The 11168-nt window shown below is 36.3% G+C and overlaps 1 protein-coding gene across 2 annotated transcripts in view; it reads right to left on the reverse strand.

Annotated features, from left to right (window-relative positions):
• Nucleotides 1-9569, reverse strand: part of GFM1 (G elongation factor mitochondrial 1) — a 51355-nt gene extending 41786 nt beyond the window's left edge. For both annotated transcript variants that reach the window (XM_081329006.1, XM_081329007.1), the window contains exons 1-5: nt 9456-9569; nt 5208-5360; nt 3045-3177; nt 1505-1709; nt 426-542 (exon numbers count right to left, since the gene is read on the reverse strand). In XM_081329006.1, the coding sequence (XP_081185132.1) occupies nt 426-542; nt 1505-1709; nt 3045-3177; nt 5208-5360; nt 9456-9503 (656 nt within the window). In that variant the 5' untranslated portion in view covers nt 9504-9569. The remainder of the gene's footprint in view (nt 1-425; nt 543-1504; nt 1710-3044; nt 3178-5207; nt 5361-9455) is intronic.
• Between the last annotated feature and the right edge of the window lie 1599 nt (nt 9570-11168).

The following is an 11168-nucleotide window of genomic DNA, read 5'->3' on the forward strand; positions in this document are numbered from 1 at the left end:
AATAAGGTAACAAAAATATTTTAAATCCTCTTTCCCAAAGGGAAAAGAAATGGGGAAGCACATCACTATGTCTGAAGATTGAATCATTAAAAGTAGATTTTTTTCTTATTAATTTGCTGCTCATCCAAGCAGCTTCATAAGTCAGAGCAAGTTAGGCAAAGATCCATTAGAATGTACCAACTCCTCCCACACCAACCTCAGAGGTTTCCTTTCCAAAGTAACTTGCTCTGACTGGTGAAACTGCTTGGATGACCAGTGAAACATCTCAAACTAATGCGAAAAATAAGAGATAAGAAATGTTATGCTGCACTATTCCTAGCTTATCTTTCCTGAATAATCAAGATTACTGAAGTTTACTTCTAGAAGTAACACTCTACCTTAAGAACATGTAACGTCTTTGCATTGGGAAACTTTTAGCACCTTACCCAAAGTCACCATCGAAGTATATAGCCTTTTCTTCAATTAAATCAATAACTCCTCTTAACTGCCCTTCCAGTCCCATGGGAATCTGAATAAAAGCAGCATTCTGCTTCAGCTTGGTTCTGTAAAAATTAAAAATATATACAATTTCTATACAAACCACGTATCTAAAATAGTCCTGAAGTCTATTTCTCCCATTATAAGTCCATTGAGCCTGGAAGAATGATTGTGGATTTCTGTAAAAATTATAAAGTTGAATATGAAAACGGTTGAGATAATCTCTGACCTCTCCATCATGACTTGTTCTCTAGCTTTTGACTGCAGCTAAGGAATCTCTTTGGTACAATTTCTGCATATTTGGCATGAATTAAGAACCTGAGCTATCATATCTAGGAAGAGACATGCACAAATGATAATGGGCTTTAATTTTAAAACTGAAACAAGACATATTTACATTCTTCAGTATCTGCAAAATTCTTGACTGATAGAACATTCTCAATGTTTACACATGTTATTCAGAAAAACAATCACCTGTTAGTGGAATTTAAGAGTCAGATGAGCAAATACTACTATTACTATTAAATTTGCACACTGTCCAATTCGCAACAAGTTTCAAACAATTTAACCATCACATGCTGAGAAATTTAGGATATTTTCATTCTGATTTTGTGGTATTTTTATCAGGTGACCATCAGCAATCTTACTTCACATAGCCTTGGCAAAACTAGAGAAACTGTATATTTATATTCATTGACAAATTCTGGTCTCAGAGACACAATTTTGACCAGCTGACTTCATAAAAGGAACAAATTACTGCATTTAGTGATCATTAATTCAGAATGCTTATCTAAATTACAAGTTTTAAACAGTGAAATTAAGCAGCTAGCTTTAAGGGTATTTTCATATTTTACAGTGAAATTATTTGTATGCAATAATGAGAAAATCTTTTCTGTATCAACTTACAATGGCCTTAATACAAATGGGCAGTGATAACTAATCATTTTACCTACTAGAGTTTTGAGAAGGTAGCTCACAAGTCAAGGTGACAAGTAGATGGGACGCATTTAAATTTAGAAGTTCCTACCTTAATTGTTGTAAGGCTCGGTTTGGATTTGAGCCCATGCGATCCAATTTATTGATAAAGGTCAAGAATGGAACCCCATATCGCTTCATTTGTTTGTTCACTGTCATGGTCTGGCACTGAACCCCTCCGACAGCACACAACACGAGAATGGCCCCGTCAAGAACCCTCAGGGACCTTTCCACTTCAATTGTGAAATCAACATGCCCTGAAAGTGACATAATTATATAAAAGTTTTAAACTACCTAAAGATTCACAAAACCATACTCTGTTAACAGCAAATTTTAATCTCCCAACTGGCTGCGAGACTTGAACACCATCACATTGGCAAAACCATCAATCAAATGCAAAAGCAGCTTTTCCTGGCATAGCTTATATCCTGCAATTATACCTTTAACACCGATAGAGAATCTTTGTAGCACAGGCTGGAAATGAGAGGTCCTTGGTGCTCCCTGAACTTGGCTGTTTTCTTGCAGACATTTCATTTTATCAAACAAGTAACATCAGCACTAGCAACCAAGCTCAGACAGCACCAAGTATCCCTCACCTTTAACACCATCACATCTGCCTATCCTAGGTCCTTAAGGACTCCATGGGTGGATATAAAAACACCAAACCCAGTCTAAATGCTTGGACGGCTATGAAACCAACCATAATAATAGATTTCTATAGGAAGTATTGTGTGCATGCTACCAATGAATTCTGATATCTAATTTTCAATGTAATAAGTGCCTTAGTGCTGCCTGGGAAAGGGGAGCACAGATACACTGAGTAAAAGTGAGAATGACCTAAATCTAAGCACATAGTTGCAGGCCAGCATGTGCTCATTCATACCCACTAAAATTAAGAAGAATTTCGGCCGATACATTCAAATGAATCCCTTTCACAAATATCTTATGACATAATCAACTCCGAACTGATGCTCTTTAAATGTAAGCATTTATTAGACTTTTATTCCACCTTTCATTTGAGACTTCAGAAAAAAATATATAGCATTTCTTCCTCTTATTTTTCCCCCACAATAACTTTGTGGGTAGGTTGGACCGAGTGTCTGACTGACCCTAAGTCACCCAGTGAACTTCTGGGTCTAAGAATGGATTAGAACTTGGCCCTGACTGCTCCTAGAACAATGCCTTAATCATTACATCACATTGTCTAGACCCACAACTCTTAAATTCTCAGCCAGCAGTCTGAATGAATCCAATATACTTGGAGGACATCAGATTGGGAAAGGTTGCTGAAAGCCATGATGGCCAGTTAAGTCTATCACAATCAGACTTTCACAATGTGACTGGTGAGCCAGCAATACAAAACTGAAATGAATATGAGCATGGCTAGTCCAAATTCCACTTTATATATTCATTTAGAAGAATTCTGCTTATAAACAGTCTAGTGTGAAGCCTTCTGCTGCCAATCCTATTTGCTAATCCATTGGAAAAAAATCCCAAACTAGATATGGAAGCATCAAATAGGTATTCTTTTTTACAGCAAATAGAAATGAAACATGTGGAAAACTAAATATGGTATGCAAGGACAACACTACCTGGGGTATCAATTATGTTTATATTTGTGCCTTTCCACATGGTGTACGTAGCGGCAGACTGAATGGTGATCCCTCGTTGTCGTTCCAATTCCATGGAATCCATCACAGCACCTATCCCATCTTTCCCCTTTACCTAATATGAAAGAAAGCAAACCAATATATCTGCATATGCACTGCTGTCCTTTTATATAAAACAGAGCTTTTTAAAGTCACTTAATTTAGCCCTACTTGGATTTTCCAGATCAAAATCTAATACTAAATATAAGAGAAAGGGAAGGCGGTAAGGAACATATATTTTTAAAAAATCACAAGAGAATTTTTAAATGATTATTTAAATGTCACAAACTAATGAAGAGTTCATGTCTGTTTTTCAGCTAACAAGAAAATGTGGTGCAAGGATTATATGAGCTTATCCCAAAAATATGTTACGTCTAAATGGGGAGTATGCCAATTAAGCCTGAAACCTTCACACATTTATTCATAATGGCCAGATTATTAATAGGGAATGGAAATATAACTCAGGCCACTTCAGATTTAATAGACTGAATTGCACTTGCAAATAAAGTGGTCATTAGTGTTACTATTTCTAGACAGACATGATAGGCTTGTTTGAAGTTCAGGTGCCCTCAAAACATTTCCCCCCCCTGCAAACTCAATCTTTTCAATTCATTCGAAAGAAAGAAAGAAAGAAAGAAAGAAAGAAAGAAAGAAAGAAAGAAAGAAAGAAAGAAAGAAAGAAAGAAAGAAAGAAAGGAAGGAAGGAGGAAGGCAGGCTTTGTCATTTTTTACTGTGGGCAGAATGACACACATTAAAAATGAAATTTAGTTGCTTGCTCTCAAAGTGTACACATACATAACACACATTTAAACATAATATATACAACCTATGTATAGACCTAGACCCTTACATATAAAGTTGGGCATAAACTTCAATTTAAATGAAACAAGAATACCCAAAGACAATCAATCCACTCCATTCTCCTATTTTCAGATAGGACTAAACAATTTTTCTATAATATTATAAAACATATTCACTCTCTCTTGGATTTTTAGAAATTTTGCTTTTGTCACTGAATTCAAATTTTTATGAGTCCCACTGACATATGAAAGGAGTCTATGTGAACAGCAGGATCAAAAATTTCATTTATTTCATAAGCAGCCATCCAAAATGTAATCTGCAAATCACCCCTCTACATTCAGTGAGCAGTCTATCCAATACTGTCTGTTCCCCCATGGTGAAATGCTTCAATTCAATAGCAATTTAAAATTTTCTAACACAAAGTACAGTATATGTTGATGTCTTGCTGCAGTTCTATAAAATTTTGATCTTGGCCTTTCAAAAGATAAAAAGGAATTTGTACTTTTTTCATCCATTTTTTTATAAATGTATCTGTATGTTTGAACCCACCTATGCTTCAGTTTTAGCCGGTGGAAAAGCAGGCTAAGTCTTCTATAAAATTATCTGGTTAAAGAGCTGAACCTATGATTTATTCAACTATCACCCACTGAAGTAGCACAGTTCCCCAATAGCATATTAATGCTGTTCTCCATATTTGACACTTGGTAAGAGATCATGAGTGCAATGTTTGGTTTCTGCCAGACATAACAACATCCCATGTGGCTTCTCCTCTCTCAAATTCCACTTCTGATTCATTTGTCCAGAGAAAAATTTAGAGGGCCATAGGTGCATTCTGAAAAAAAGCACCAAACCTCATAAACCATGGTTTTCACACCTACAGTAGGTGTTAGTTTCACCCAGCACTTTCAGAAGATGGATACTGACACTAACCAAAGAGACAGAGACTCCTGGATGTTGCTGTGGGGTTCTGACTTCTTGGATAGCCTTATATTATATCCCTAGAATGAGGCAACCATGCTTGGAAAGATTATTGTTCAAAATCTTGCCCATTTAAGACTATAGCCCTGCCTCAATAGAACCCCAGAGCTTTAGATATTATTTATTATCCACCTTTATTAATTTGTTATATTTTTAACAATATAGATTCAACTATTGCCTCCAACATTCCTCTATGTTGTTTATTTCATGCCCCCTGCATGCATACATTTTAGACAGTGTTCCCGAAAGTTAACAATAAAACAGAAACAATGAAATTACAGAATAATGCCAATCCTCTCCATTGGTACCAATGTATTCATAAATACCTCATGCATTTCTGCTATCTTTCCTGTGTAAAATAGAATACGTTCAGTTAATGTAGTCTTTCCTGAATCAATATGTGCAGAAATGCCTATGTTCCGAATTTTTTCATTGGGAAAAATTCCTGAAGAACACCATCTGCAGCTATATAGCATGAGCTGGAAAAAAAAGCATGAGTTGTGACAATAATGCAATATATATATTAAATACAAAATAGGATTCATATACATTTTCAATGTAATAGTTTATTCAGGGGTTCTGGTATGACAGCCCCCACCCCTACCATGAACAAAAATAATAGTTTCATTGGGGTTAGGGTTGGGCAAAAAATTAATATATCATTCATTCAATTTCTATTGCTGCCCATCTCAGTCAATGACTCTGAAAGGCTTACAATTTTTAAAAAAACCATTACAATTAAAAATACTAAAAATATTTTAAAACCATAAAAACACTAAAAATATCCAGATTAAATATACATAAAAGCAAGATACTTGGCCTGTTAGCAATCCAGCCAGGAATTATTTTGAATAATTATAATCAATGTAAATATCAAGTAAAACTTATTTTATACATATTTTATCATTTTTTTCATTGAAAATAAAAAAACAATAAATTTAAAATCTGCATTTTAGTGGGAAAGGTGAGATTGCTGAATTTTGTGCTATTACTAACTCTGTATTTTTGAAGACTGCTTCTCTCATTTCCCTCCCCCCCCCACACACACACATTTCTTGTCTATCAATATTTGCTCTTTGTAGTGGCCACTATGGAAAATCCTGCTGGCTTGTTCAGCCTGAAAAGGAGCATGTTTTGATAGCAAGCAGGTTTTGTCTACACAATCTATCAGGTTATTCATATAAAGAACGGGCCCTATCTGAGCAGACTCCAGGCAAAGCAGGAGTAATTCTGGCAATGATCGTGTTTTGCATGCCCAAGTCCCAAAGTATTTGTGACCACGTTCAAATTTGCTCACAACATCCTGGAGGGTCTGTAATCCACAGTTTGAGAATTTAGCTAAAGTGTAATAGTTATTTTAGAAAGCATTTTGTAATTTACTGAATTACAAGATGGCTGGTCTCAGTTACAGTATCAATGGATACACTACTGAAAGACCTGAAGCTCTTGAAAATGAATCATGAAAAACATCAATGTGGTTGCTAATATTTGACCCCAGCTTGACAGACATAGTCAATCAAACAATATACTGTACTGAATTAGAACTTAGTTCCACTGAAATCAATGGAACAAATTAATCATGACTTACCACAGATATCACCTTAGGAACTATGCAGTTATATCTTTTTTTAATAAAACATTTAAACAGCTGTATTGAACAATAGTATTTTGATACTTTTTTTAAACCTAAGGCCTGCTTCAAAGTTGTACCACAAAAAGAAGATATATTCTTACATGAGGTAAGAATAACCTGATTTTTTACTGGATAAAGCATTTGGATAATATTTAACATAAGCCTAAGAAGGGAACATTTTTAACCACTTTTCAAAATATAAACTGGGAATATTATTAGATCAAAACAACCTTGTTCTCCGATCAAATGGACATGACAATATAGTAGGCTAACATGTACTTATTCAGTACACAAACGCAAGATAGATTTTTAAAAAACATTTTTTTAGAGAGAAGCAAATTTTCTAGATTTTGACAATACAAAGTTCACACCTTCTCTATAGCTATGTATTACTACATCTGTCCAAACAGGAACACATTAACAGCATGAGAATAATTGCAAAATATCATCTGTGTTAAAAGCTAAAAAGCATTAGACAATGAAGATGTTCCTGCACGGGTTAAAATATACCTACTCCATCTGCAATGAAGCATGTTCAATGTGCTTTTAATGGGAAAAGATAATAAAGAACTCACTGAAGAAATCCTATATATATTTATTTATACATTTAGTAAACAGAAAACAAATTATATTAGAATAGAATAGAAAACAAATTATAAGATTAAGAGAATCTTAATAAAAGAATTAACTCATAATAAAAGCTTTCATGGAATTGTATCCTATTTATTAGATTCATCCAATAACGGGTTATATACAATGGATAAAAAAAGATTAATCGCCACCATATAGAAGAAAAATTCCTGTTGAGCAACATGTGCTATTAAGAAAATATGACTATCGGTAAAATAGAAATTTGAAATTTAAACCCCATAATTACAAGTATGATTCTACGTTACATTTGGGTTAAAAAAATTAGGCACACAAGAGATTTAGATTTATTTTAAAAATCTGAAGTATCATCTCAGCCATTTCAAGCAATACTGTAACAATCATTCCTTACAAATCAAATACTGTGTGTTGCAAGAATTGTATGTTGCAACATGAAGAGCAAATGTTAGCAAATAAGTGTAAAGTAAAATTTAAGTTGCAAGCTCAAAGTTACCCAGTACATTGAAAACAAGTGAATATCATAATTTAAGATCTCAGCTATGATCAATTTTAGAAAGTGAAATGGGAATGGTTAAAAATATTTTATCAAACCAAGTGACCAACTCATTGGTAAATTTGGAACAATTCTTGCTATAGAATGGAGGGGGGGGCTTTCTAATACTGTATAGCTAGGCCTTTAGAGTTATATAGTTTTTTTTTCTTGCTTTAATCTCTTAGGCAATATCTGCCAAATAACAATAGCATTCCTGAAATATTTGAATACTTTTAAAGGGTGTTATCAGAGTGGCATATCCTTTATACTAATTGTTATTAACCATGATCAAATGCTGGCTGCCTTCTCTGGAATAACTCAAACTGCCTCTTCCTTAATTAAGCTTTCGAAGAAGTGTTAAAATAAGACTCCTCCGAAAAGCATTTAGGGATGACATGGAAGGCTATGGATGCTATGGTCTATTTTTGTAGGGCCAGGGATTCTATTGTATTTTAACTGTTCTATGTTATTAGCTGTATAAGGCAGTGAGATAGTCCTTGTTTGGAACGGCTTGTCATTGGGCACAAACATTTAACTTTAAATCTTGTATCCTGTATTCTTATTTTTATTGCCCTGTACACCGCCCTGAGTCCTTCGGGAGAAGGGCGGTATATAAATCAAATAAATAAATAAATAAATAAATAAATAAATAAATAAATAAGTGTAGTAAACATAATTTTGAATGACAAGCTGTAAGAAACAGTCATCAGCACTAACAAATTATTTTCTGTGCTGTAGTGTATTTATTTAGTCATGTAAGAATTAATGGCATATTTCATAAATATTCTCATACTATTTACTTCATCTGGCACGAATAAATGCCAGACTAAACGCCAGAAGAGTTACAAAATTTATGAAAGAGTATATTTTCAATTTTTCTCAGTTTTGTACTTAATTCTTTGTTTGCATTCATAATTTCTTGAAGAATCCAAAATGATAACAGAACTTAGCTATAATTTGCTCAGTTAGGTTTCCAAAGTTTATCCTAACGGAATAGCATCATGAATTTTTAGCATTCTGAATTTGCACAACGGTTGGCTAGACTTCATAGGATTTAGAATAATTAAATATAACATGTAGGTTTCCATTCAGAATTGATAACGATCTTTTCCGAAAGAAGCACATTCGCCTAGCTTCTTTAAAGCTTAATAAAAGTTTGCTAAAAACTTAAAACCTTTCAATCAACTTGCAGGAAGCTTTGAAAGCAGATCGCTCACACTTTTAATGCTCCCCCCCCAATAGAGGTGAATGAATGAATGAACCTTTATTGTCAAAGTACACTTTGTATACTTTGAGATTGGCTGAGCCTCCCTTCGTGCCGCCACCCCCCCAAACCCTCCATCTTATTACACCACGTGAACTAATTGCACAACACACCGGCCTCGCAAGTCAATTATGCATAAAGTTTATAAAAATTATTTCCCGTTCAAAAGCCTAACAGCCCATGGATAAAAGCTGTTTTTCAGCCTGTTGGTGCGGCTAGCTATACTCCTGTATATCCTACCGGATGGTAGGAGAGTAAAGAGACACTTTAATATTGATCCAGTCTGACCCATCTTCTCTCAAATATCCCGTTTCATTTCAAGAGACGTACAGCAGGCTGATAAGTATGCAGCTGTCGGGTTTTTTTAATCTATCAAGCAGCTCCCCGAAGCAATGAGATTCTGCATTTAATGACAAATCAAGCCTTTTAAAAATTACCCCCAACCAGGGGCAGAAATGTAGGAACGTCTCTCCTTCCCACTCAACCTGCCGCCTGGCTGAGGCTGCTCTGACCCCGGCTAAGCTCCCCGCTCGTACCTGTTGCCGAGGCAACACCAAACCCACGAGTCGCCGACACCTCAACATCGTGAACACGCCACCGCCTCTGCTTCCAGAAGTCACGCCGGGCACGACTCTTGCAACCCCATTTCCGGTCTGAGCCGGGTAAATGCTTCCGGAGCAGGGGAGCGGATCATCGAGTCACCTCGGTAGTTCCCCCGTCCCGGAAGCCAGCTTCTACAGCGCCCCCAACACTTGGGAGGAAAGAAGCGCTTGGAAAGAGCTGATCATTTCTGCTACCCCCCCCCCCCGCCCGACTTCAGGTTGTGCGGAAGAAGGACCGTTTGTGATCTCCTTCTAAAATAGCGCGGAGCTGATTTACTTGCTTTAATCCCGAAACTGTTTTCAGTATCTCGGGAATCCTGCCTTACAGATGCATCGGTCGAGTTGATGAAGCTTCCTTACAGACCGCCCTTACTAGATTTTAGATTTTGTTAGATTTATATACCACCCTTTCCCGAAGGACTCAGGGCGGTTTACAGGGCATTTTGAAATCATACCAATACAAAATACAAAGTTAAAAGACAAATAAAAGATTAAATTATCCCTGAAAATAAAACCCAGTTAAAATTCTCAGCCTGGGTCAGAGAGCTCAAAGAGCCAAGTCTTCAGGTCCCGGCGGAATGAGCATAGGTCAGGGGCAGTCCTGAGCTCCACGGGCAGCTGGTTCCAGATGGTAGGTGCACCCACAGAAAAGGCCCTCCCCCTGGGTGTTATCCACCGGCAATCTTTTACCAGCGGCACCCTGAAAAGACCCTCTCTCTGCGAGCGCACTGGACGAAGGGAGCTTGATGCTTGATTACTTGAGGTCCTCTAGGAACACAGCCATAAATAGGGTCGAAATCTTGAGACGCAATGAGCTGCAACCACTCAATGTTACTTATGCCCTAGTAATTTTGGCTGATCTAAAAACAAGCTGAGCAGGAGCAGACCTGATTAGACCCTGATTGCCATACCTCCAAGTAATCTCCAAGTAATCTTTCCAGTTTGGGGGGAAAAAATCACATGTTTAAAATGAGTGGCAAGTATGTGTAAAAACTTGTCAGTCTTGGAAAAAAAAGTGATGGGAAATTACACCACTGCCAGGAAAACTACTAGACTGCATCCACAAACTCGCAGGAACTGAATTTGACTTGACTCGGTCCTTGCTTATATATCAAATCACTACTACAACTCCAAGGATCCTGCTACTGTGTTTTATCTATCCAACAACCATGTGCGTGTAATTAAAGTTAAAAGTGGGTGAATAGCCCAAGGTCATCCAGGTGCAACTAACGATACAGTACAAATGAGCCAGCCACATTGTAAATTCAGAAAATGGGATTAACTCAGCAATCATGCTTGATGATGGATTGAAAGATCATAATTTTAATGAAATTTTCCAAACATTTCCCATCAATGACTCCATTACAAAACTAGCCATGAGAACTGTCTTGAATTAGGAAGAGTTCTGATTTTATTTCAAGGTAGATATTTTCTTCTTTAAAATAATGACAAAAGACACTGTGATTTAGAGTCACATAGATGTAGACTACGATGCGTTTATTGGCTTTGAAGAAAGTGTTATATTTTGATATTTGAATTCTTTTTAACTTGGGGAGAACAGTGTAGCTAGGTAACATGAGCCAAATATTTTTTTTTCAGGCAGAGAATCATCAGCCACACCAGTCTATGTTTGGAACTTCTAAACTG

This window comes from Vipera berus (assembly GCF_964194415.1).
Source record: "Vipera berus genome assembly, chromosome: 5".
NCBI classification, from domain to species: domain Eukaryota; kingdom Metazoa; phylum Chordata; class Lepidosauria; order Squamata; family Viperidae; genus Vipera; species Vipera berus.